The sequence below is a fragment of the Symphalangus syndactylus genome, chromosome 13 (genome assembly GCF_028878055.3).
Source record: "Symphalangus syndactylus isolate Jambi chromosome 13, NHGRI_mSymSyn1-v2.1_pri, whole genome shotgun sequence".
Classification (NCBI taxonomy): domain Eukaryota; kingdom Metazoa; phylum Chordata; class Mammalia; order Primates; family Hylobatidae; genus Symphalangus; species Symphalangus syndactylus.
Window position 1 is genome coordinate 37,190,540 of NC_072435.2, and position 27,320 is coordinate 37,217,859.

Consider the following 27,320-nt stretch of genomic DNA (forward strand, 5'->3'; position numbering starts at 1 on the left):
CTTGGTAGGTTTTGAGGAAATGGTTCCTGAATGAGGAGTCAATTGCCGTGTGAAGGGCTGGTGGCACGGCACCAGCGTGAGCCACACACGCCCTCAGTGCACCTCTGGATTGACTGGCCATGGGTACTCACAGACGTGCACATTGTGCCACCACATTGCAGTAACCCCCATGCTTTTGTAGGCTGAAGATGAGGAGGGGTACCGCAAGCTCATCGACCAGAAGAAGGACAAGCGCCTGGCCTACCTCTTGCAGCAGACAGACGAGTACGTGGCTAACCTCACGGAGCTGGTGCGGCAGCACAAGGCCGCCCAGGTCGCCAAGGAGAAAAAGAAGAAAAAGAAAAAGAAGGTGTGCTGGGCTTGGCGTGGCATCCGCCACGGGTGGGATGGGAGCGGCCGTCTTCACGTGTGCGGCCTCAGCCTGGCAGGTCAGGGCCTGATCGTGTCTCTCTCTATTTCCAGAAGGCAGAAAATGCAGAAGGACAGACTCCTGCCATCGGGCCGGATGGCGAGGTGAGGAAGCAGGGTTTCTTGTGGAAGTACCAAGCTAGCCCTAAGGCGTTGGTCTGTTTCAGACTTTAAAACCTGTGTTCTTTTAAAATTACGAACAATGATATATGATGTGGTGAGAATCCCAGGGTGTCCTCTGACGCCCATCCCACCCGCCCCCACATCCCACATGTTGTGTTTTCTTCCAGACCTGTGCATGTGCCACAGGATTCATCTTTCAGGTTTTACTTTATTGTAATGTCCAACTTACAGGAAAGGCACAAGAACCGTCCAGAGATGTCCTGTGTGTTTTTCACCTAGAGTCTCCATTTTCACGTTTTGTGTTTTGTTTTGTTTCTTTGAGACAGGGTCTCTCTGTCACCCAGGCTGGATTGCAGTGGCGCACGGCTCACTGCAGCCTCGACCTCCTGGGCTCAAGTAATCCTACCCTTCCGAGTAGCTGGGATTACGGGCATGCCCCACCACACCCAGCAAAGTTTTTTTTTGTTTTTTTTTGTTTTTTTTGAGATGGAGTTTTGCTCTTTTGCCCAGGCTAGAGTAAAGTGGTGCAATCTTGGCTCACTGCAGCCTCTTCCCCACGAGTTCAAGCGATTCTTCTGCCTCAGCCTCCTGAGTAGCTGGGATTATAGGCGTCCGCCACCATGCCCGACTAATTTTATTTTTATTTATTTATTTTAGACGGAGTCTCAGTCTCGTTCTGTCGCACAGGCTGGAGTGCAATGGCATGATCTCTGCTCGCTGCAAGCTCCGTCTCCTGGGTTCACGCCATTCTCCTGCCTCAGCCTCCCGAGTAGCTGGGACTACAGGCACCCGCTACCATGCCTGGCTAATTTTTTGTGTTTTTAGTAGAGACGGGGTTTCACCGTGTTAGCCAGGATGGTCTCGATCTCCTGACCTCATGATCCGCCAGCATCAGCCTCCGAAAGTGCTGGGATTACAGGCTTGAGCCACCATGCCCAGCCAGTTTTTGTATTTTTAGTAGAGACGGGGTTTCACCATGTTGGCCAGGCTGGTTTTGAACTCCTAACCTCAAGTAATCCACCCGCCTCGGCCTCCCAAAGTGCCAGGATTACAGGCATGAGCCGCCGCGCCTGGCCTAATTTTTTAAAATTTATTTTTTAGGCCGGGCGCAGTGGCTCACGCCTGTAATCCCAGCACTTTGGGAGGCCGAGGCGGGTGGATCACCAGGTCAGGAGATCGAGACCACGGTGAAACCCCGTCTCTACTAAAAATACAAAAAAATTAGCCGGGCGTGGTGGCGGGCGCCTGTAGTCCCAGCTACTCGGAGAGGCTGAGGCAGGAGAATGGCGTGAACCCGGGAGGCGGAGCTTGCAGTGAGCCGAGATTGCGCCACTGCACTCCAGCCTGGGCCACAGAGCGAGACTCCGTCTCAAAAAAAAAAAATAAATAAATAAAATTTATTTTTTTATATAGATGGGGGTTCCCTGTGTTTTTCAGGCTGGTCTCCAATTCCTGGGCTCAGGCATCCTCCTGCCTCAGCCTCCCAAAGTGTTAGGATTATAGGCATGAGCCCCCACACCTGGCCTTCACATATGTTTTTTCCTAAACTCTTTTGAGAGTCAAATGCAGACGTGACAGCGCTTTACCTCCATGTAATTCATTATCTACTTCATAAAGACAAGGTTGCTCCTGCACACTGTACCAAGGTGATGGACACAGGAGGTGAACATTGGTACAGCACTGTTATCCAGTCTACAGGCCTTTATATAAGGTTTGGCCAGTTTTTCCAGTTGTCTTCACAGCAGCAGAAAATCCTGGCTCACATTTAGTGGAGGTCCCTTTGGTCAGCTTCAGTCTTAAAGAGCTCCTTGTGTGTGTGTGTGTGTGTGTGTGTATGTGTGTTTGTTTTTTTGCAGATATGGGGTCTCATGTTGCCTAGGCTGGTCTTGAACTCTTGGGCTCAAGTGATCCTCCCACCTCGGCCTTCCAAAGGCTGTGATTATAGGCGTGAGCCACCACGCTTGGCTTCAGGCCAGCTCTGTCATCCAGTGGCCCCAGATTTTGGTTTGTCTGATGTTCCTTGTGGTTAGAGTTGGGTTATGTGTCTCTGGCAGGCAGGCCCAACATGGCCCTGGGTCCCTCTCAGGGCATCACATCGAGAGTGCATGGCGGAGGTTAGCAAATAAGGTCACTGGTGATGCTGACTTTGAACCCCTGCCAAGGGATCTCCACTGTCCAGTTACTGTTTTTTTGTTTTGTAACCGGTAAGTACCCTGTAGGGAGATACTTGAGACTCTGTACCTATATTGTAACTCCTCAGAATTCCAGCTACTCCTTTTAGTATCTTTTTTTTTTTTTTGCCTGGATCAGTTTTTGCTGTGATGGCTACAGGATGGTGACTTTTACTTGCATCGTTCTTTCTGCATTGATTTATTTGGTTTTCTATAGTAGGAAAAGCTTTCTCTTTGGTCCTGTTAGTCCTGTGGCCATGGTCTGCCAACCCCTGGTGTAGACTTATGGATTCTTGTTTAGTTGAATGAATGGATTCTGATCCTTTAAAATGATTTCTTTTGGTCATTTAGCTTTAGCCAGTAGGAGCCCCTTGCCATTGGCTCCTGTTCACTTTTGGTATGTGCCCACTATTCCTGGAGCACTTCCTTCTTCATCAGACTTTTCTTCTGCTTTCCCTGCCCGAGTTCCCTGGAGCCAGCTCTTTCTCCAGGGAGTCCTGGTTCCCTTTTTTTTTTTTTTTTTAACTTTTTTTTTTTTTTTTTTTTTTTTTTGTCAAAACAGGGTCTCCCTGTGTCACCCAGGCTGGAGTGTGTGGTGGTGCAATCATGGCTCACTGTAGTCTCAGCCTTCTGGACTGAAGCGATCCTCCCACCCCAGCCTCCTAAGTACCTGGGGCTACAGGCGCATGCCACCATGCCTGGTTAAGTGTTCTGTATTTTTTTGTAGAGACAGGGTTTCACCATGTTGCCCAGGCTGGTCTCGAACTCCTGAGCTCAAGCAGTCCACCTGCCTTGGCCTCCCAAAGTGCTAGGATTACAGACATGAGCCGCTGTGCCTGGCTATATTTTGTTTTATTACAGAAGAATATTTACATGCCAAGATCTGACTTTGGGGCTGCTTCCTGCTAGTGGGCCATCACTGCTTCTAGGCCCTCTGAGCAGCCGGATCTGGGAAATAGATGTGTGTACACATACTCATCTGCATTGCTGTTTGTATATATTAAAACTTGTGGCTGGGCATGGTGGCTCATGCCTGTATTCCTAGTACTTTGGGAGGCCAAAGTGGGAGGACCACTTGAGCCCAGGAGTTCGAGACCAGTGTGGGCAATATGGCAAAACCTTGTCTCTATAAAAAATTTTAAAAATTAATTGGGTGTAGTGTGTGGTCCCAGCTACTCGAGAGGCTGAGGTAGGAGGATCACTTGAGTCCAAGAGTTTGAGGCTGTAGTGAGCTGTGATCTCACCATTGTACTCCAGCCTGGTCAAGACAGTGAGACCCTATCTCACACGAAAAAAAAATCTTGAGGTTATACTGACACCTCCAGTTCTAATCCAACAGCACAGGGTTAATTTTATCCTTTCCGCCTTTCCATAATTCTAAAATCAGGAACCTGATTTCCATTAGCAATAATAGGCTTACTTTCCTGCTCCATTCTAGAATACACAGAAAGTACCTTCCAAAGTGCTGATGGACACCTCTATGCAGAAGTCTCCTAGTTAGAGTTCAGTATTTATAGAATTCCTCTACATCAGGGTATGTGTTCCAAATACTGTGTTCAGAAGTTACTGGGGCCAGGTGCGGTGGCTCACGCCTGTAATCCCAGCACTTTGGGAGGCCAAGGCAGGCGGATCACCTAAGGTCAAGAGTTCAAGACCAGCCTGGCCAACATACTGAAACCTCATCTCTGCTAAAAATACAAAAAATTAGCCAGGTGTGGTGGCACACGCCTGTAGTCCCAGCTACTTGGGAGGCTGAGGCAGGAGAATCAGTTGAACCTGAGAGATGGAGGTTGCAGTGAGCCAGGTTCATGGCCACTGCACTCCAGTCTAGGTGACAGAGCGAGATTCTGTTTCAAAAAAAAAAAAAAAGAAGTTACTTTGGGCCAGGCGTGGTGGCTCATGCCTGTAATCCCAGCAGTTTGGGATGCTAAGGTGGGTGGATCGCTTGAGCCCAGGAGTTCGAAACCAGCCTGAGCAACATGGTGAAACCTCATCTCTACAAAAAATTAACCAGGCTTGGTGCGCACGCCTGTAGTCCCACCTACTCGAGAGGCTGAGGTGGGAGGATAACTTAGCCCAGGAGGTCCAGGCTGCAGTGCACTGTGTTTGTACCACTGCATTCCAGCCTGGGGAGATTTTTATTACTTGAGACAGGATCTCTCTCTATCAGCTAGTTCTGTCTCACAGTTCTGGAGCCATCTGGAGGACTCAAGAAAAAAGTCATGGGCCGGGTGCGGTGGCTCACGTCTGTAATCCCAGCACTTTGGGAGGCCGAGGCAGGTGGATCACGAGGTCGGGAATTCGAGACCAGTCTGGCCAGTATGGTGAAACCCCATCTCTACTAAGAATACAAAAATTAGTCGAGCGTGGTGGCAGGCTCCTGTAGTCCCAGCTACTGGGAGGCTGAGGCAGGAGAATTGCTTAAACCCGGGAGGCAGATCACACCACTGCACTCCAGCCTGGGTGACAGAGTGAGACTCTGTCTCAAAAAAAAAAAAAAAAAGTCATGAAATGGGAAAGTGCATGAAGTGGGAGCTTGTGCTCAGTCCTGCTGTGGCTGTCTGTCCTGTGGAGTATTGAGAACAGGCACCGGCACTTGCTGCTGCTTGTGGGTTTTCCTTGTTCTCGGCCAGTAGTACTCAGCCTCTGTTGTGTGTTCTAGTCATCTGGGGAGCTCTCTATTGTTATCACTACTATTATTTGATACAGGGTCTCTCTGTTGTCCAGGCTGGAGTCCAGTGGTGAGGTCATGGCTCACTGCAGCCTCGATGTCCTGGGCTCAAGTGATCCTCTGGGGACCTTTTTCTAAGTAGTAGCTGGGTGTGAAGGCATGTGCCTGTCGTTGCAGCTGCTCAGGAGGCTGAGGTGGGAGGATTGCTTTAGTCCAGGAGTTCAAGACCAACCTGGGCAACATAGGGAGACTCTGTATCTCCAAAAAATAAAATAATTACCTGGGCATGGTGGTGTGCACTTGTGGTCCCGGCTGCTTGGGAGCCACAGGTGGGCGGATCACTTGAGCCCAGGGCTTTGAGGCTGTGATCACACCTGTGAATAACCATGGTACTGAGCCCGTCTCCAAAAAATAAAAAGTAAATTAAAAATTTAGAAAAGCAAGGATGCCCAAGCCTCACTCCAGAGGAGTTCAATCAGAATTTTGGGTGTGGGGGAGGCATGCAGCAATCAGCATCTTTGGCCACTCCTCCCAGTGATCCCAGAGAAGATGTGGAGTTGAAAGTCCCTGACTGAGGCAGCCTGCAGAGCCCACTGTTGGGGTAAGAGGTTGCCGTGACCCTCTGTGGTGGCTGCTTGGTGGGTGAGCTTTTAGCGCATAGAGACTGATATCCCTTCGCTGTGTGGACGGCGTTGACACTATGAGCGCAGCAGTTTTGCAGGTAGTTATAAATTCCTGGAAGATGAAAACCAAAATTTAAACCAAGGACTTTTTCCCCATCCTGGAAGTTTTCTCTAGGAAATATACAAGAATCGATGAGGGAGAAAACGGTTATCCATTGAATCTCAACAGGAGGAGTTTCATATTTGTTGCTCAGAGGAATTATTTTTGAAATATTTCTATTAGCTTTTTAACAAAAAAGAATGAGGACCCTTGATGAAATCTACAAATAGAGTATAAGTTGGGGAAAAAAAATCAAGGTCCAAAGAATGTAAATTATATAACTGTTAGTGTAAAAAACAGGGAGAAAGTGGAAACGTCTAAGTCCTTGTTTCTTATCCATGGAATTGATCTGGAAGGATGGACAGGAAACTGATACCAGTGGACAACTGTGAAGAGAAAAACTTAGGCTGGAGGACAGAAGAATGGGGAGAGCCCACATTAGGCTCTTCAGTTTTCGTTAAAAAAATAAAAATGGGCCTTGGGAGGCTGAGGTGGGCAGATCACGAGGTCAGGAGATCGAGACCATCCTGGCTAACACAGTGAAACCCCATCTCCACTAAAAATACTAACAATTAGCTGGGCATGGTGATGGGCACCTGTAGTCCCAGCTACCCTGGAGGCTGAGGCGGGAGAATGGCATGAACCTGGGAGGTGGAGCTTGCAGTGAGCCGATACTGCACCACTGCACTCCAGCCTGGGCAACAGAGTGAGACTCCATCTCAAAAAATAAATAAACAAAAATAAAAAATAAATAAAAATGGGCCGAGCATAATGGCTTACGCCTGGAATTCCAGCACTTTGGGAGGCCAAGGCGGGTGGATCACATGCGGCCAGGAGTTCGAGACCAGCCGGCCTGAATTTTCAGCTATGAGTTTCTGGACTTTGAAAATTACAATGTGTATGCCAGTTACCTTAAAGAAACAGGTGTTGGGAGACTGAGGCAGAGAATTGCTTGAACCCAGGAGGCAGAGGTTGCAGTGAGCTGAGATTACACCACTGCACTCTAGCCTGGGTGACAGAGCGAGACTCCATCTCTCAAAAAAAAAAAAAAAAAAACAAGTGTCAGCCAAGATTGATGGGTTATATATTTTTACTGGATTACTGAGTATGCAGTTTGCGCGTTTTCACCACCACTGGCCATGTTTCCCTGCCATTTTCTGTGCAGACAGTTGAGTGGGTGCTTCCCACCTTGGCCTCTGTAAGCCTTTGGTCTGGAGGCCCTGCAACCTCAATGTCACACGAATGACTCTTTTTCAGCCTCTGGACGAGACCAGCCAGATGAGCGACCTCCCGGTGAAGGTGATCCACGTGGAGAGTGGGAAGATCCTCACAGGCACAGATGCCCCCAAAGCCGGGCAGCTGGAGGCCTGGCTCGAGATGAACCCGGGGTGAGTTGTGCCTTGCGTTCCAGATGCAGTGGGGATCCAAGTCCTCGGTGGGCTTTGTTCCAGGGAGGTGGCAGCCAGGGGCAATTTTACTTCTGTTTGAATCCCCGGCAGGTTTGGTAGGGAAGGTGAATTCTGCCGGCTCTGAGCAGATTTGTATGAAAGCCCTTATATTTTTTCTAGGTATGAAGTAGCTCCGAGGTCTGATAGTGAAGAAAGTGGCTCAGAAGAAGAGGAAGAGGTAAGAGTGCATTTCCTGGCTTTCAAGGCTCTCAGTGCCCACTGGCAGTGACTTCCACCCTGTGTGTTGTGACCCTCTCCTGCCCTGGCTGGGCATCTTGTGGGGCAGGGAACAGTGGGGCCCAGGCCTGCCTGAAGTCGGTGCTTTAGAGCTGTGCTATCCAATAGGGCAGCTTCTGGCGACATGTGACCATTTCCATTTTAAATTAAATCAGTCACATTACATAAAATTTAAGACTCATTTTCTCTTTCACACTAGCTGCATTTCAGGTGCTTGGCATCCCTTCTCTGGGAATGGTCTGCCTCATTTGCCCATTTCTTTTTTTTTGAAATGGAGTCTCGCTCTGTCACCCAGGCTGGAGTGCAGTGGTGCAATCTCAGCTCACTGCAACCTCCACCTCCTGGGTTCAGGTGATTCTCCTGCCTCAGCCTCCCTAGTAGCTGGGACTACAGGTGCCTGCCACCACGTCCAGCTAATTTTTTTATGTTTAATAGAGATGGGGTGTCATCATATTGGCCAGGCTGGTCTCAAACTCCTGACCTCAAGTGATCCACCTGCCTCAGCCTCCCAAAGTGCTGGGATTACAGACATGAACCTCCACGTCCAACTTGTGATTTTTTTGTTGTTGTTTTCAAATGGAGACTTGCTGTGTTGCCCAGGCTGGAGTGCAGTGGCGTGATGTTGGCTCACTGCAGCCTCCACCTCCCATGTCCAAGCGATTCTCCTGCCTCAGCCTCGCTAGTAGCTGGGACTTCAGGCACCTGCCACCATGCCTGGCTAATTTTTGTATTTTTAGTAGAGACAGGGTTACACCATGTTGGCCAGTCTGGTCTTGAACTCTTGACTGGTGTTTTTTTTTTTTTTTTTTTTTTTTTGAGACAGAGTCTCACTCTATAGCCCAGGATGGAGTGCAGTGGCATGATCTCGCTCACAGCAACCTCCGCCTCCCGGGTTCAAGTGATTCTCCTGCCTCAGCCTTCTGAGTAGCTGGGATTACAGGCGCCTGCCACCATGTCCAGCTAATTTTAAAAATATTTTTAGTAGAGATGGGGTTCCACCATGTTGGCCAGGCTGGTCTCAAACTGCTGACCTTAAGCGATCCACTCACCTGGGCCTCCCAAAGTATTGGGATTACAGGCACAAACCAGTGCACCCGGCTTCCAGTGGTATTTCTTGTTTTAACGTCTGTTCTGTGTTAGAGTAGTCACTCTAACCCTCTTACGATTATTGTTCACATGGTACATCTTTTTTCCTTCTTTTACTTTCAGGCTGTTTCTTTGAATCTACAACAGCATATGGGTTTTGCATTTTCAGCTAGTATGACAGTGACTGCTTTTTGACTGAGTTTCTAAGACCATTTGTATTTACTGTAATTTCTGATATGATTGGGCTTACATTTGCTATTTCTTTTCTATGCCTCCTGTTTTTGTTCCTCCTTTACTGCCTTTTGTGTTTAATTTTTTTTTCTAGATTTTTATTTTTATAGTGCCTTTTTTTTTTTTTTTTTGAGACGGAGTCTCGCTCTGTCACCCAGGCTGGAGTGCAGTGGAGCAATCTTGGCTCACTGCAATCTCCGCCTCCCGAGTTCAAGCGATTCTCCTGCCTCAGCCTCCCGGGACTACAGGTGCATGCCACCAAACCCGGCTAATTTTTTTTTTTTTTGTATTTTTAGTAGAGACAGGGTTTCACCATGTTGGTCAGGCTGGTCTCGAACTCCTGCCCTCAGGTGATCCGCCTGCCTTGGCCTCCCAAAGTGTTGGGATTACAGGCGTGAGCCACCACGCCTGGCCTCTCCTATTTTTTTGCTTACCTCTTCGTGTTTAGTTGAAGCGTACTTTAGCTACCCAGGAGTCTGACTTTTAAAACTCTAGGAGGTTGTGGTGGCATCTAGTCTGTTTAGTAATTTCCTGGGGCTAAGTCTGTGAAATCTGGTTCCCACACAGTGTGTGTAGCCTCTGCTGTATTTGCTCAGTTCTTTTAAACATTTTTTGGTTTTATCTTATTCGTGATTTTTTTCCTGGTTCATTAGGGGCAGGCAGTGTTTCTTTGTCACTTAGTGGTCATCCAGAGATTGGGCACAGTTTGTGCTCCGACATGCGCCTTCTTTCTCCTGCTGATGGTTCAGTTGTATGAGGAGAGTCCACATTTGGGCCGTTGTCGGGTTCCCCCTGGCATTTATGCTTTGCTGGGCCCTTTGGCGTCTCTTTGCTTATGCACAGACTCAGCCTCAGCCGGTGATACACTTTTTCCTTCCGTGGCTGATCTCACCTCCATTAGCAGTGCCACTGGGCATGGGCATTGCTTCCTTCTACAAGTGACTGAGCCCCTTCCACCTCCCCGCCAAGCCTCATGGCCTGCAGCTCTCCAGCCATAAGACGTTCATGTGTCCAGAGCTGTGAGGCAGAAGAGGTGAAAGTGGCCCACAGTAACAGTGCTACAAACTCCCACTCTTCCCACCTGAAGTTCAGTTTTTTAAGGTTCAATGATTCTAGTAGACCTTTGGTCAACTTGCTGAGCTCTGAAATGCTCACTCTGTCAATTTGTCTGGCTTTGTAGTTGCTTTTAGGGAGGAAATTTGCCCACCTCCTCATTTGGGTTTAGCCGGAAGTCTCACTCCTATTTTAATTCCAGCATGTCTGTAGCAGCTCTGATTTTCTTGCCTAAAATGTTGGTGTTATTACCACCTGTTTATTCCGAATGATCTGTAAAATCATTTTTTGTGACCTAAGGGAAATCCCACTGGCTTTTCACTGGAATTATTTAACAGATTAAGTACAGATCGTATTTTTAAAGCTTTGTAGCAGTTCCATTATAGATGAGGGAACAATCAAGTGTGTTGTATTTGTACGATTTAAATGGCAATACAAGAATAGTTTAAGATAAGGACATGCATTCTTGTCTATTTTATCAGTATGTGTTATGCAAAATCCCAGTAAAGGCTGGAAAGCCATTAAATGACGCAACATGAATGCTTAAACAAGTTCATAGATAACTTGTAGTAAACTGAGATGCCTCTTGTCGCCAGTGTTATCAGACATACTGTAGATGGTTGAGACTTGTCAGTAAAGCTGGAAGTAAATTACAAGCAATAAATATTGAAAGTTGGTTCTAAGATATTTAAAGCCAGGTGTGGTGTCTCACGCCTGTAATCCCAGCATTTTGGGAGGGTGAGTTAGGTGGATGATCCGAGGTCAAGAGTTCGAGACCAGCCTGGCCAACATGACGAAACCCCGTGTCTACTAAAAAATACAAAAATTAGCCGGGGTGATGGTGGGCTCTAAGATATTGAATACCTAGGAAATCCAAGAGAATCAACTGATAAACTGCTTTAGTAGGTCAGCAGAGAATAGACGTGTAATGTTCATTGTATAACAGGGGTAGGAGGGATATGGAGTCTACTTCTAATTAGTAACGGAAGTCCAGAATACCCTGAGATAGCCTTAAAAGAAGTGTCGGGGCTGGGTGCGGTGGCTCATACCTGTAATCCCAGCACTTTGGGAGGCTGAGGCAGGCAGATTCTTGAGCTCAGGAGTTTGAGACCAGCCTGGGCAACATAGAGAGTCCCTGTCTCTACGAAAAATACAAAACAATTAGCCAAGTGTAGTAGTGCATGCCTGTGGTCCCAGCTACTCGAGAGGCTGAGGTGGGAGGATCGCTTAAGTCCAGGGGGTGGAGGTAGCGGTGAGCTGAGATAGCAGCACTGTGCTCCAGCCAGAGTGACCGAGCAAGACCCCATCTCAACAACAACAAAAAAAAGGAAGTGTCGGGAATCTGTGGTAGGGAAACCAAAAACGGTTTAGTGGGCCAGGCACGGTGGCTCACGCTTGTAATCCCAGCACTTTGGGAAGCCAAGGCAGGCAGATCACGAGGTCAGGAGTTCAAGACCAGCCTGGCCAACATAGTGAAACCCCGTCTCTACTAAAAATACAAAAATTAGCCAGGCGTGGTGGCGTGTGCCTGTAGTCCCAGCTACTTGGGAGGTTGAGGCAGAAGAATTGCTTGAACCCGGGAGCTGGAGGTTGCAGTGAGCCGAGATCACGCCACTGCACTCCAGCTTGGGCAACAGAGTGACACTTTGTCTCAAAAACAAACAAACAAAAAAAAACAACAGAAAAAACCAGATGTAGCCAGTGTGGTGGCATTTGCCTGTAGTCCCAGCTACTTGGGAAGCTGAGGTGAGAGGATTGCTTGAGCCCAGGAGTTTGAGACCAGACCAGGGAATGTCACGAGACTGCATATCTACAAAAATTTAAAACACTTGCGCTGGGCGTGGTGGTGCATAGCTGTAGTTCTACTGCTGGGGAGGCTGAGGCGGGATGATTGCTTGAGCTCAGGAGTTCAAAGCCATCTGGGCAATATGTTGAGACTCCCATATATTAAAAAAAAAAACAAAAACATAATTTTAAAACGAAGATGTAAATAACAAACATCACACATTCCAGGATAGGTAGAGGGGGTGAGGGCTGTAAGAAGATCACTTGCTTCTAACACTATGTTCTCCCCATGGGAGTCCCATCCCCTTCTCTGGGGGATGAACTGAGGTGACATGGGCTTGTCTCTTGGTAGGAGGAGGAGGAAGAGCAGCCGCAGGCAGCGCAGCCTCCCACCCTGCCCGTGGAGGAGAAGAAGAAGATTCCAGATCCAGACAGCGATGACGTCTCTGAGGTGGACGCGCGGCACATCATTGAGTAAGGGGTCCCGACACACACTGTTCTGTGCCAGCTTCCTGTGAGGCGGCGCTGGTGGGAGTGGCTAGAATCCCAGTCATCCCTAGCTGACATTCAGCACTGTCCAGCCAGCTGCTACTGTGGAACCACAGAGACCAAATTTATTTACTTCACGTTTCATGTATTTTATAGGGATTTAATAGAGCAAATACATTCTCATGGTTCACCATATGCTTACGAGGTACGGTCAGGTATGCGGGAGAAGCCCTCTTCCCGCCGTTCTCTGCTCCCCAGCTCCCTCCCTTTCCATTGCCCTCCCTGGGGAAACTTTCCAGCCTCTTTTGTCATTTTCCAGAGATGCTGTCTGCATTAGCAAGCAAAATTTGCATATTTTTGTCTTTTCATTTGCATACATATCTCCAGTGTACATTGGTGTGCACCTTGTTATTTTCACTGAACCTTCCCTCTCGGAGGTCATCCTTTGTCCGTGCAGAGTGCTTCCAGTCTGGTTATATTCTCATTTTCGTAGCCTGTCCTTTTGTGACAGGCATTTAAGTTATATTTCTCATCTTTTGTTCCTGTAACACATCACAGTTAACACACTAATCTCATCCTTGCTTATGGTAAGGAATTAATGGATCCTGTTAAAAAGCAAGTGAGGGCCAGGCGTGGTGGCTCAGGCCTGTAATCCCGGCACTTTGGGAGGCCAAGGCAGGTGGATCACTTGAGGTCAGGAGTTCAAGACCAGCCTGGCCAACATGGTGAAACTGCATCTCTACTAAAAATACAAAAATTAGCTGGGCGTGGTGGTGTGCACCTGGAGTCCCAGCTACTTGGGAGGCTGAGACAGGAGAATCGCTTGAAATGGGGGGGAGGAGGCTGCAGTGAGCTGAGATAGTGCCACTGCACTCCAGCCTGGGCAACAGAGGGAAACTCCATCCCCCCCAAAAAAATGTAGATGGCTAAAAGTCACTTTTTTTTTTTCTTTTTTTGAGATGGAGTCTCACTCTTTCACCAGGCTGGAGTGCAGAGGCGTGATCTTGGCTCACTGCAACCTCCACCTCCTGGGTTCAAGCGATTCTCCTGTCCCAGCCTCCCGAGTAGCTGGAACAACAGGCGTGGGCCACCACGTCCAGCTAATTTTTGTGTTTTTAGTAGAGATGGGGTTTCACCATGTTGGCCAGGATGGTCTTGATCTCTTAACCTCGTGATCCACCCACTTCGGCATCCCAAAGTGCTGGGATTACAGGCGTGAGCCACCGCACCTGGCCAAAGTTACTTTTTAAAAGAAAAACATTCAGATTAGATTACAAATTGCCTAAATTTTAACAGTTCTGATTTTGTATGAACCTGTTCAGTCTGTGTTTCTTTTCACCTTTAGGCTCATGAATTGTTATTAGAAAGGGTGGGTCCTATGATCAGCGTCTGGCTAGGTGCAGAGTGTCTTTCTGTGCTGTGGCAAGTGACAGCATTCTGTTTGTTGTTTTGAGACAGTCTTGCTCAGTTGCCCAGGCTGGAGCGCACTGGCTCGATCGCTCGGCTCACTGCAGTTTCTGCCTCCCAGGCTTAAGTGATACTTTTACCTCAGCCTCCTGAGTAGCTGGGGTTACAGGCATGCGCCACCACGCCCGGCTATTTTTTTTTTTTTTCTTTTTTGAGACAGAGTCTTGCTCTGTTGCCCAGGCTGGAGTGCAGTGGCGCAATGTCGGCTCACTGCAAGCTCTGCCTCCTGGGTTCATGCCATTCTCCTGCCTCAGCCTCCTGAGTAGCTGGGACTACAGGCACCTGCCACCACGCCCGGCTAATTTTTGTATTTTTAGTAGAGACGGGGTTTCACCATGTTGGCTAGGCTGGTCTAGAACTCCTGACCTCAGGTGATCCACCTGCCTCGGCCTCCCAAAGTGCTGGGATTACAGGCGTGAGCCACTGTGCCCAGGCTAATTTTTGTTTTTTGTAGTAGAGATGCGGTTTCACCATCTTGGCCAGGCTGGTCTCGATCTCCTGGCCTCAAGTGATCCACCTGCTTCAGCCTCCCAAAGTGCTGAGATTACAGGCGTGAGCCACCACGCCCGTCAGAGTGACAGAATTCTTGTTCTGTGGTGGTACAGTCAGGACCCAGAGCTCCCAGGAGTCCAGTCTGGGCCCCTCAGGCTTAGTGTGGGCTGCCCTGCCTGGCCTCACACTGTCCGGCTGCACCTCTGTGTGTCTTACAGTGCTGGCCACAGGTCATTTGGCAGAAAGGGCCACTCCACAGAGCTTGTGTCAGGAGCGAGCACCTTGTCACAGATAGGAATGCGTGTCCTTACCCGGCACTTCCATCTCACTCCCAGGAATGCCAAGCAAGATGTCGATGATGAGTATGGCGTGTCCCAGGCCCTTGCACGTGGCCTGCAGTCCTACTATGCCGTGGCCCACGCTGTCACCGAGAGAGTGGACAAGCAGTCAGCGCTTATGGTCAATGGTGTCCTCAAACAGTACCAGGTGAGGTGGGGGGTGGGGAGGCCACCGCCATGTAGCTGCCTCGGTGCAGGTGTTCCCAGGTGGTGGGGGCTGCGGACCTCAGGCAAACCTGAGTTCACCTTTTGCTCTTTGTGGGCAATGCACTCTTCCCCTCTGAGCCTCGGTTTCCCCATGTGTAAAGCAGAGATGTGGTCTGGTAGGTTAGCCACCAGGAGGAAGTGCAACAGCAGAAAGTCAGTGTCTACTGGGTGCCTGATGTGCCAGGCAGAGTGGGAGCGATTTGCACGCCAGTGGCCTCACGGAGGAGACGGGGCCACCTGAGGAGCAGAGAGGTGCAGCACCTCCTCAGCATCACACCGTGTGTAGGGCTCAACCAGGGCCGGAGCTCAGATCTGGGCATCTGCATGCTTAGGACAGATTACCTGAGCTCTGTGTGGTGTGAAACGGCGAGTGTCAGGAGCTTAGATCTAGGAGCCGGCAGCCCTGGACTCCGCTCTTTGTTCTGGGGATGAGGTAGCAGGTCCTGTGTGATGGTGAAAAGTTGGTGGCTCTGAAGCTCTTCACCTGGGCCTGACTTGGGACAGTCAAGAAACAGAGCTGCTCATGCTCTTAATGCGGCCCGCCATCCCGAGCTCATTACAAGGCCCCACAAGACAACCAGTACAACTCCAACCAAAGAACAGTTCTCTCTGGTTTTCAGTTTGGTTGTTTTTCTTTTCTTCTCTTTTCTTTTCTTTTCTTTTTTCTTTTCTTTTGAAACAGAGTCTCTGTTGCCCAGGCTGGAGTGCAATGGCGCGATCTCAGCTCACTGCAACCTCTGCCTCCCGGGTTCAAGTGATTCTCCTGCCTCAGACTCCTGAGTAGCTGGGACTACAAGTGCGCACCATCACGCCTGGCTAATTTTTGCATTTTTAGTAGAGACAGAGTTTCACCATGTCAGCCAGGCTGGTCTCAAACTCCTGACCTCAGGTGATCCGCCCACCTTGGCCTCCCAAAGTGCTGGGATTACAGGTGTGAGCCACCGTGCCCAGCCCCAACTTTCTTTAAGACAACTATTAAACCTTTTGTGCTAATATCAGCATTCAAAGCTGTGCATGCACCTATAGTCCCAGCTACTTAAGAGGCTGAGATGGGAGGATCGCATGAGCCCAGGAGTTGAAGATGGGCCTGGGCAACATAGTGAGACACTGCCTCTACAAAAATATTTTAAAAATTAGCTGGGGGTGGTAGCACACATCTGTGGTCCCAGATACTTGGGCGGCTTAGGTGGGAAGAGAGCCCGAGCCCAGGACTTCTGAGCTGTAGCGCCCTATGTCGGTCAGGTGTCTGTACTAAGTTCAGCATGAATATGATGACCTTCCAGGAGTGGGGGACCACCAGGTGCCCTAAGGAGGAGCGAATCTGCCCAGGTTGGAAATGGAGCAGGTCAAAACTGATGTGCTGATCTGTGGTGAGATAGTCGCCGTGAATAGCCACTGCACTCCAGCCTGGGCAGCATAGTGAGACGCCATCTCTATAAAACAATAATGAAACAAAGGCAAATCTCATGGTTAGTGGAATTTTCCAAGAGTCCTATGCAATTGAAATAATTAGAACTTGGCTAGGCGCGGTGGCCCACGGCTGTGATCCCAGCACTTTAGGAGACCAAGGCGGGTGGATCACCTGAGGTCAGGAGTTTGAGACCAGGCTGGCCAACATGATGAGACCCTGTCTGTACTGAAAATGCAAAAAATTAGCTGGGCATGGTGGTGCATGCCTGTAATCCCAGCTACTTGGGAGGCTGAGGCAGGAGAATTGCTTGAACCCGGGAGGCAGAGGTTGCAGTGAGCCAAGATCGGGCCACTGCACTCCAGCTTGGGTGAGAGTGAGACTCGGTCTCAAAAAAAAAAATGAATTAGAACTTGGCCAGAACTTACTTCCTCAATCCATTATGAAAATTTCCAAATTTTCCTTCATAACATTATCTTCAGTTTGCAAATAGTCTTCTGTTTAAGGCCTGTATTTCAGAAAGTTCCCAGGCTTTGGAAATCCCTCCGTTAATCTTGAAATGATGTTCAGGCAGTGAATTCCTCACCAAGTCGCCCGGAAGCCCTAGTGGTTTCCTGAGTGCAAGTGTCCCGTGGTGTGGGCAGGTTTTTTCTGTGTGCTGTGTGGGGCATGGACAGGCAGACAGTGTAACAGTTGGGAATGAGCTGTTGAGATGTGTATTAGAAATGTTACACATGTCCGTCGTTAGCACGGTTTCCCTGCAGCTTCACAGATGTTATTGCTAAGGATGAGGCTAAGCGATAAAGAATCGCTTTGGTTCAGAGGAAAAATCCTTGGTAAAGGCAGTAGAGGGTGGGATGTGGCTTAGGCAGAACTCGTGGCTGGTGGTGTCTGACTCTGAAGTGGGGAGAGCCCTCTGGTGTCCGACCCGGCCTTCAGTCCTGCCGTGGCCGCATCTGTCTTTGCAGATCAAAGGCTTGGAGTGGCTGGTGTCCCTGTACAACAACAACCTGAACGGCATCCTGGCCGACGAGATGGGCCTGGGGAAGACCATCCAGACCATCGCGCTCATCACGTACCTCATGGAGCACAAACGCATCAACGGGCCCTTCCTCATCATCGTGCCTCTCTCGTGAGTACCCGCTGCCAGCAACACCCCGCACGCCGCTCACACGCTCCTGTGTTCGTTTCCTAAGTTTGCCACAGTAGAATACCACAAACGAGGTGGCTTGATGACAGAAATTTGTTTTCCTGGAGGCCAGAAGTCTAAGATTAAGGTGTAGCAGGTTGCTTCCTCCTGAGGTCTCTCTTCCTGCTTGCAGGGATACGTGCTTACATGTGTCTCCCTGTGTCTTCACGTGGTCCTTCCTCCGTGCGTGTCTGTGTCCTTATCTCTTCTTTTTAGAAGGACACGGGTCAGGTTGGATGAGGGCGCTTCCTAAAGGCCTGCTTTAACTTCATTGCCTCTGTATTGGCCCTGTCTCCAGGTACAGTCGCATCCTGAGCTGCTGGGGGTCAGGACTGCCCCACCAGCCTCGGGGCTGTGCACAGCTCCACCCCTCACAGCCTCTACCTCTGGGTCCCGGATCAAGTGGGGGCACGACTGCGCATCCCCTCCACCCCTGGGGAGGCCTGGGGTCCCTCTCCCGGGATGTCCTTGGTGTCCTTTTCAAGTCCCACAACCAGCAAAGTCCATGCAGGGGAGTCACAGGAGACAAGAACCTCCCACTAGAAAAGTAGGGTGAGGCCATTGAGGCTCCACTGAACAGTCTCTGCTTCCTCACTGTGCAGTGCCCTGCTAGGGCCACCAGAGCCCACGGGCACATCCCAGCGTGGCTCCACCGGCCTTTTTCTCCCAGCAAACAGAGTCTGCCCCCCTGCCCACCTCTCTCGACATCTCTCTACCCAGCTCAGCCCCTGCACCTAAAGGGGGACCTGCCTAGGGTTTTCCCAGAAAGCCCCAGGGCTGGCTCTTACTGGTCCAGTTCAAGTCACATGTCCAGCACGCAGACAGTCACCGTCCTGGGGGTTAGTCTGGTCTGATTGGCCAAACCTCAGCATAGCACTTGGTCTGGCCCTAGAGTACAGCCCCTAACTCCAACCAGGCACTCACTGGGACCACTACAGCCACAAGTCAGCAGCGCACCCCCAATCCCTGGCAGGCTGGTGAGCGGCGTGCCCATGCCCCAACCCCATGGGAAAATGCCCTCCTGCCTATAAGATAGCTGGACCCCATGAGTCACATACCCATAGGGTGGGCCTGACGTCCTGACTGTTGCAGGGAGGACTGGAGGAAAGGTAAGGACCCCAGAACCCTCCCAGGTTTACCGTGGAGCTGTTTCTTTCTTCTGTCCCCCTGTGTCCCACATGGCGGGTAGAACAGACTGCCCTGGAGGAGCAGGGCTTCCTCGTGCACAGTGCTGCAGGCGCTGCACCTCCCCTCGTGGTCAGACCCAGATTGCTACAGCGTTCCCGCTGCGCCTGCCTGAGCTCTGTCCCCGGTCTGTGTCCAGAGGCTATTCCTTCCGGCTCTGCCCACCTCCTGGCTCCCCTCTGCCCTTCTTCCCCCAGAGGCTGATGGGTACGGTGGCAGCCGCCCTCTGCAGTTCCCGATTTTCTCTCCTTTCACTTACAAACTTCGCAGATCACCATCTCTGCTGGAACGCCGCTCTCCGGGGTACTGTTGTTTTGCAGCCTTGGTTCTTAGTTGTTAATTTTTTGCTTAAAAAAAATTTTTAAAAGCTTTTCATTTTGAAATGATCTCATTCTTTTATTTATTTATTTTTTTTTGAGGAGTCTTGCACTGTTGACCGGCCTGGAGTGCAGTGGTGCCATCTTGGTTCACTGCAACCTCTGCCTCCTAGGTTCAAGCAATTCTCCTGCCTTAGCCTCCCAAGTAGCTGGGATTAGAGGCACACGCCACCATGCCTGGCTAACTTTTTTGTATTTTTAGTAGAGACAGGGTTTCTCCATGTTGGCCAGGCTGGTCTTGAACTCCTGACCCCGTGATCTGCCTGCCTCAGCCTCCCAAAGTGCTAGGATTACAGGAGTGAGCCACTGTGCCCGGCGACCTCATTCTTAGACAACGTTGTAGAGTTAGTGTAAAGAATTGCTATGCACCCTTCACCCATCTTCCCCATTCTTTCACAACCCCAAGACAATTATGAAAACCAGGAAAATAACATGGACGTACTACTAATAGCAAACCAGAGGCCTTATTAACCAGTCTTGTCAGTTTTCCCACAAGTGGCCTTGTTCTGGTCCAGGATTGCACACTGTCATGTCTGTGTGGCATGCCTGTGGCACTTCCTCATTTCATCTTCGTCCTTGTCGAGCTTGACGCTGTTGAATCCTGGTCGGACCTTTGGTGGACTCTCCTTCAATTTGGGTTTGTCTGACGTGATCGCGTGGAGCGACGCCACGCCTTGCTTGATGTGCATTAGCGCGGAAGGCATGAGATGTTGAGGCCTCGGTCTCTCGGGCAAGGTGCCTGCTGGGTTTCCCACTGTAAACCTAGGAGTTACACTTTCCATTAATAACTATCTCGTGGGAATGCACTTCCACACTTGTGAATATCCCATTTCTCTTCCTACTTTCCCCAATAATTTCAGCATCTGTCCTGCTCCATTTCATGTTGCCATAAAGGAATACCTGAGTCTAGGTGATAAAGAAAAGAGGTTTAGCCGGTCACGGTGGCTCACGCCTGTAATCCCAGCACTTTGGGAGGCCGAGGCAGGCGGATCACCTGAGGTCAGGAGTTCGAGACCAGCCTGACCAACATGGGGAAACCCTGTCTCTACCAAAAATACAAAAAAAAATCAGCCAGGCATGGTGGCGCATGCCTGTAATTCCAGTTACTAAGGAGGCTGAGACAGGAGAATCACTTGAACCTGGGAGTTGGGGGTTGCAGTGAGCCAAGATCGCGCCATTGCACTCCAGCCTGGGCAACAAGAATGAAACGCCTTCTCAAAAAAAAAAAAAAAAAAAAAAAAAAGGTTTATTTGGCTCATGATTCTGCTGGCTGGAAGACTGGGCACCTGGTGAGGGCTTCAGGGAGATTCCACTCCTGGTGGAAGGCAAAGGGGAACCAATGTGTAGAGATCCCATGGGGAGGGAGGAGGCAAGGGAGGCAGGGGTGCCGGGCTCCTTTTAACAATAGCTCCCACGAGAGTTGAGAGAGCAAGAACTCACTCATCCCCCGTCCCCAGTACAGTACAGGCCATTCACGAGGGTTCCGCCCCCGTGACCCAGACGCCTCCCACCAGGCCTCACCTCCAACATTGGAAATCAGATTTCAACATGAGGTTTGGAGGCGCCAAATACCCAAACTATAGCAGCAAACATCAGATAAGTCTTGCGTGAAAATATAATTACGTGAGAGTTGCCAAATACATGGTTACCTGTTTCTGTCCACTCTTCTCTACAAATTAATTGAATTCCATTTTTAGGAAGAGCTTTCCCTTCTCCCCTATGTGTTTGTTTGGGTAATTATTATATCAGTGTGGACTCACGCAAACAAATACTTATATCGTTGCTTCAGTTTTTTTCAAATTCGGCCTGGGAGAATTCTCCCTGGAAGAATTGTGTCTTCTCTGTGTATTCAGTCATTTCTTAATATGAGTATGGACCCATGGATATTTATTTTGTACTCCAGGCTATGCACCAGTGGCTGGAGTTTTTTTGTTTTGTGGCTCAAATCCATCCAGCTTTGGCCACTGGGAGCACTTTCAGTTGGCTCTTCTGTCCTTTGACACGCCCCCAGCATCAGGTGAATTTTGAGGACTTTCTTGCTTTTTGGCACCAAGAGCAGGGTCATGTAGTCCATTTCCCGCCCACTCCCTCGAATCAGCCATTTCTCCAAGGAGCCTTGGTTTCCCTTCTTACAGAATGGTTTTGGGAACCAAGACCTGGGTCCTGGATGGGCCTATTGCTTCTGGGGTGTCTTTGCTCCCGGGGCCCTCTCAGTGGTCAGTGCCAGGAGAATTCGTGTCCGCGTGCTGATGCTATGTGCACGTATCGTCTAAAAGGCCTTCTCTGCCTCGGCATCTGTTTCTGTGTTAAGCTGAACGTGAGTTCATACCACTGTCTGAGGCTCTGAGTGAGGACCACAGGTTCCTTCTCACACTTCCTCCCTGTGCATGTGCCCATTCTCAGCTTCCGTGGACAACAGTTTCAGAGTAGTGAGCCTGTACCTCCAGGAAGCATCTTGAGCCACTAGAGCGCAGGCCTTGGGGCCAGTTCTTGTGTTTTCAGGCCTCCAGATTGCAGTCAGATTCCATTTCCGGAGTGATAGAGGTCAGCTCCTTCCCCTACTTCAGGGAGGTTGTGAGGTGGGTGCTCCTGCAGTCTTTTCATGCCACGCCCCACCTGGGCAAGTGTCCACGCTGTGGAACGCCAGCTCCCGCAGGCCAGAAGAGAGCCCGCGCGCTAGGGAATGTTTACGGTGTATGGGCATCCAACCGTGCCGGCCCTCTCACTGGGAATTGCTGCTTGTCCTGCCTCCGTTTGGACCTCTGTCTCCGGGACCTGTCCCCTCAGCCCCCTCCTGACCCTTGCTCCTGGCTTTTCTCCCTCGCCGTGCAGATGCTTCCCACACCTCCGGCTTCTCCCTTGGTGCGCTGACTGTCTCCCTCACTCCAGGGAGGTTTCACTGTTCCTAAGTCAGTGGAAGCGCAGGGTCAGGCCCTATGGGCCAGGTCCAGTGGCTCCAAGATGCCATCAGGGACCCAGCCTCCCCCAGGTTTCTGCCCAGTCATTCTTGGGTGACCCCAACCCTCAGGCTCCTTACCTCATGGTTGCAAGATGGCTGCACTGCCTCCCTCGCCTCATCCAGGTTCCAGGAGAGTGGGCAGGGCAAAAGGCAGCGGAAGCGCAAGGCTGCTGAGCCCCCGCTCCCCACGCTCCTTCAGAGCTTTCCCCAGCCTTCACCACAGCCATGCGTTCTTCTGTCTATTGGCTGTGCCACCTGGTTGGCTGTGGCTTCCAGGGAGGCTGGAGATGGGTTCGTGGTGGACACAGCACCTCCCTCCTGGAGTCGCTTGGGGGTAAACCACGAGCAGTCCCTGGGACTCCAGCTTCGAGCCCTGTCTTTATGGACCATCCTGTCTAAACTTTCTGAGTGGCTTCCCTCCCCCACTAAAAACTCCCTGCCCCAGTCTTCCTCCCGGAGCCCGCACCCTTTGGGACTCAGCATTATCGCCGCCTCCACCCTCTCCTCAGTCTCTAGGCTGTCGGTCCCAGGTGACCCACCCCTCCCCACTGCATTCTGCCTGCCCCCACGCACGTCCTCCCTCGTCCCGGCCCTGGTCATCCCACAGGGGAGCAGACATGAGTTGCCCTCCCTCCTGTCCCCATCCTCCTGCCTCTGCCACCTGAGCCAGGCCCCGTCTCGCCCCTCACTGTCCTCATTCTCTCTCACAGTCGGGAACCTTCTGCGGCTGGAGGGTGGCAGAAAGACGATTTGGTGTCTCCCATATCACCAGGTCTCCACAGCATTGTTGCTAGCCTGGCTCTGGGCATGAAGCCTGTGCTCTGAAGCTGCGTTTTCCCGGCAGCAGGTCCAGGCTCCCCCAGCCCTGGCAGCGTTGTCTCTGTCCCCCATCACATCTCTGTGTCCCTACTTACTCGAAAGGGCCTTGCCTTCTTTTCCCAGTGGCCTCCCTTGTGCCCTCCGAGACAGAGCCCTTTACATCCTTGCCAGTCTCTCTTCCTCCCTCCCTCCCTCAGCTGCCCTAAACACAGTTTCTCTGCCCACTCCGAGGGCTGTGGCTGTGTTGGCCTTGCCCCTGGCAGCCAGTGGCTGTGGGTTTGCACAGTGAGCCATTGATGAGAGACCGGCACTTGACTCTCATTTCCTTGTCCCATCAGAACGCTGTCCAACTGGGCGTACGAGTTTGACAAGTGGGCCCCCTCCGTGGTGAAGGTGTCTTACAAGGTAGGTCACAGCCACTGAGGTTTCCTCTCTTGCTACGGAGGTGCAGGCAGTGGCCGGTGGGACGTCCACACATACCTCTGGACGGTGAACCTGAGGAGAATGCTGCGGCTCCAGTCACATGGAGTCTCCAGGACAGCCTGGAACTCCAGTCACATAGGTCCGGGAGTTTGGACTGGGCAGGGACAGAGCAGATTAGCTCGCTGGGGAGGAGGCAGGAGTGAGCATGGTGGCCAGCACTCAGAGGCCAGCTCAGGGGCCTGAGATGGGGACCCAGGAAGAGGGGAGCCTGTCAGCCACCAGGAATGTGCAGATGGCGGTGCAGGCTGCGCAGTTCCCTCAGGCCCCGGCCGCCGCTGGCCCGCGCTGCTTCCCCTTCCCCCTGCAGTGCATGTTCTGCATGGTGAGATCTGGGGACGGGCCAGCGGCCCCGCCAGCTCCTTTCCCCACTACCCCTGTGAGGACGAGCCCCCCGCCGTGTCACTGGGCAGCTGCAGGGGGTGCCTGTGCCCCTCCTGCCACCTGGCCACCCAGCCCCAAAAGCTGAGCTGTGTATCCTGCTTCCCTTGCAGGGATCCCCAGCAGCAAGACGGGCCTTTGTCCCCCAGCTCCGGAGTGGGAAGTTCAACGTCTTGCTGACGACGTACGAGTACATCATCAAAGACAAGCACATTCTCGCCAAGGTAGCGTGTCCCTATGGGAAACGCCAGGCCACGGGCCGAGTGCTTCAGGGCTGCTGCTGCCTGACCACGATGCTCACACGTGGGTCACGCTGCCCTCCAAAGCCCCTACAAGTATTTTCCCGGAGTCCCACCTGCATGTGCGTGAAGACAGCTGCCCTGTGTAGGGGAAAGGCCCAGGTGGGGGCGACCTCGGGTTTACCTCCCCAACTGTCTCTAGGCAGGCCCTGAGTCAGGCCCAGAAGCTGGGGCCGTCTACACAGCATGCGCTCTGCCTCCTTTCGGGGCTTCTGCCCAGAGAGCCTCAGTACCAAGGCGTCTCCTGACCCGCCTACAGGGTCCCCATGGGGCCTTGGCCAGACCAGTCTTGTCCTCCTATCTCTCATCGCCTCAGCCGTCCCTCCCTGGGGCCCTGGCTTCTCACCACAGGCCATGGGCTGAGATTCAGCGTGTGGGGGAGAGCTCAAGGGCCAAATACTATGACTGCCTGCTGGCCCTGGGCAGCTGGTTTGGGCTGTTCTGTGAGGGTCCTACTGGCCTGGAAGCCTTTTCTGGGACGAAACTGTGAGGGGAGTCCCAGTGTGGCCATCAGTGATGACTGAGAATACTGCCCAGATAGAAAACAGACATAGCCCTCTGCCTCCAAAAACTCACGTTCCTCATTTGAGGAGGGGCGCAGGTAAAGATGTACCTGGTCTCACTCCTAAACATCCAGCTGAGTGAGTGTTGAACAGTAGAGAGTTTTTTGTGTTTTGGTTTTTTTTTTTTTTTTGAGACCGAGTCTCGCCCTGTTGCCCATGCTGGAGTGCAGTGATGTGATCACAGCCCACTGCAGGCCTGACCTCCTGGCCTCAAGCAATCCTCCCACCTCACCCTCCTGAGTAGCTGGGACTACAGGTGTGCACCGCCACGCCCAGCTAACTTTTTTAAATTTATTTTTTATGGAGCTGGGGTCTTGCTGTACTGCCCAGGCTGGTCTCAAACTCCTGGCCTCAAGGAATCCTCTCGCCTTGGCCTCACAAACCACTGGGCAACTGTGTCTGGCCTAACAGTAGAGTTCTTGACCCAGGGATGGGGGGATGGAGGAGCTGTTTATGGGTTGCCCTGCCTCTCAGTGCATGGCTGGAGTGACAGTACTGGGGCTGTGAACGGGGTGCTTTCTTTTCTTTTTCTTTTTTTTTTTTTGAGACAGAGTCTCATGGCTGTCGCCCAGGCTGGAGTGCAGTGGAGCAATCTCAGCTCACTGCAACAACCTCTGCCTCCTAGGTTCAAGTGATTCTCCTGCCTCAGCCTTCCGAGGACTGGGTACTTTATCCCCGAGCCAACAAGGGAGGAAACTGAGGCCCAGGGAGCTGGGTATCCCACGTGCAGGCTCTTACCTCAGGTCCGTGCTTCAGGTGCCTCCTTTGTGGTTCACCCCTGCTGACTCCTTACAAAGCCAGGCCTTTGGCAGGCACAGGAACCAGGCTCTGAAACCTCATGCTCCCCTGCCAGTGGCTCAGTTGATGTAATCACCCTGCAGTGGGAGTGCTCTTTGAGTGTGGCCCCTGCGCCCCCTCCCGACCCGCATGGTCCTGTATGTAGTGGCGCCGGCCCCTACCCCATGGGGCACACATTCTGAATCACAGGCTGCTCGTTAGAAATGTACCCGTCACCAACCCAGTTCCCCTGAGACCGTCCACACCAGCAGGACAAACCCCCCAGTCAGCAAGATGTATCTTCTGCCAGAATGTTCTGGGCATTTTCTGTGCTGTAGATTCATATGTGTGATTTTGCAGGGAAGCCAGATTACTTTTTTGCAATTTGCTTTGTTCACCTGCCAATAGTCATGGGGTCACGGGCCTGTCTCTGCCCAAGGCTTGCGAGAGGCTACGTTGTGTGGCTCCAACTCGGTGAGTCAGCCCCGGGGCAGGACGTCAGGCCTGTTCTCTCCACCCAGCTGCACTCTTCCACCTGGAGCCTTCCTGGCTCCTGGGCGCAGAGTGGGAGATTCTCCCCCTGTGCCAGGCCACCTGCTGCCCCCTGCCCTGATTGCCCGCTCTGGGGCCCGCAGATCCGTTGGAAGTACATGATTGTGGACGAAGGTCACCGCATGAAGAACCACCACTGCAAGCTGACGCAGGTGCTCAACACGCACTACGTGGCACCCCGCCGCCTGCTGCTGACGGGCACACCGCTGCAGAACAAGCTTCCCGAGCTCTGGGCACTGCTCAACTTCCTGCTGCCCACCATCTTCAAGAGCTGCAGCACCTTCGAGCAGTGGTTTAATGCGCCCTTTGCCATGACTGGGGAAAAGGTGGGTTTGTCCAGCTGTGCCCATGCTGACGGTTCTGGGTGTGGCTGGCTTTGCTGGTTGGAGCATGTTGAGCACCAGCTACAGCTGGCTGGGCCTGTGCTGGGTGCCTGGTGAGAGTCCACATCTGCATGGAGCAGGGAAGCCCTGGAACCCAAGGCTGGGGCAGCAGCCACAAGGGCCCCAGGGGAACAGGGCAGAGGTCATGGTGGTGAATCTCGGAATGCTCGGGGCGTCTGTGACGCTGTGCTCCAGGTGCAGAGGGGATGGTGAGGAAGATGGCCCTGAGGCAGCTGTGGGACCGCAAGCGTGTGGAGAGCACAGCCAGAGGCTGCAGCGTGCTGTAGGCGCCTTTAGGTGCCCTCAGAACTCACCCTCAGGGCAGTGGGAAGGAAACAGAAGATTCCAGTTAACGGGGCCGTATGGTCAGGTTCTGTCTTACGTTGTTTTCAAAAAGCGCAGTGGCGAGTGTGTCTCCGTGTCTGGGTGGCACCATCAGCCAGACTGTGGCATGGCGGCATCATCATTGATGAGTGGTCCCACACCAGCACTGATCCCTGAGCCTAGAGCCCCCCCTTGCTGTTGGAGGTTGAAACTGTGGGACGGGCTGTGTTTCTTGCTGAGGGGTTCAAGTAGCCAGATGCTGAAGTGTGGGCAGAACTACAGAGGTGACCTCGAAGTGCCCTGCCCAGGACAGCTGGGCCCACACCCTTCTTCCCACCTTAGACAGGTCCAGGGCAGCTGGGGCCTTCCTGGCCTCATCTGTGAGTTCCCTGCCCTCTTGGCTGCTGGTCAAGGTAGAGACTTTTCTGACGGAGAAATCGAGGCATTCCCCAAAGCCTCGTGATAAAGGAGTCCCCAGTTTTTAGATTCCCGGGACCCCCACACCAAGGGCCAGGATCTGATGCTATAGTTTCGTCACTTTCTGAGCCGAGCAAAAGCTCTGCCAAAGGATTGCCAGAGAAGCAACAGAAGAAAAGTTCTGGCGTCGTCTCATTTTCCTTTAACTTTTTTAATTAAAAACTTTTAAAAGTTAATTTTTAGTAGAGGAGTAGGTGCCGTGGGAGGTCAGGGTTTCT

The 27,320-nt window shown here is 51.6% G+C and overlaps 1 protein-coding gene across 21 annotated transcripts in view; it reads left to right on the forward strand.

Annotated features, from left to right (window-relative positions):
• SMARCA4 (SWI/SNF related, matrix associated, actin dependent regulator of chromatin, subfamily a, member 4) overlaps positions 1-27,320 on the forward strand; it is a 106,060-nt gene that overhangs the window by 39,857 nt on the left and 38,883 nt on the right. For all 21 annotated transcript variants that reach the window (XM_055238471.2, XM_055238472.2, XM_055238479.2 and 18 more), the window contains 10 exons: positions 182-349; positions 463-513; positions 7,354-7,484; positions 7,665-7,722; positions 12,289-12,410; positions 14,720-14,870; positions 17,306-17,469; positions 23,205-23,271; positions 23,841-23,951; positions 26,002-26,244. In XM_055238471.2, coding sequence (XP_055094446.1) covers positions 182-349; positions 463-513; positions 7,354-7,484; positions 7,665-7,722; positions 12,289-12,410; positions 14,720-14,870; positions 17,306-17,469; positions 23,205-23,271; positions 23,841-23,951; positions 26,002-26,244 — 1,266 coding nt within the window. The remainder of the gene's footprint in view (positions 1-181; positions 350-462; positions 514-7,353; positions 7,485-7,664; positions 7,723-12,288; positions 12,411-14,719; positions 14,871-17,305; positions 17,470-23,204; positions 23,272-23,840; positions 23,952-26,001; positions 26,245-27,320) is intronic.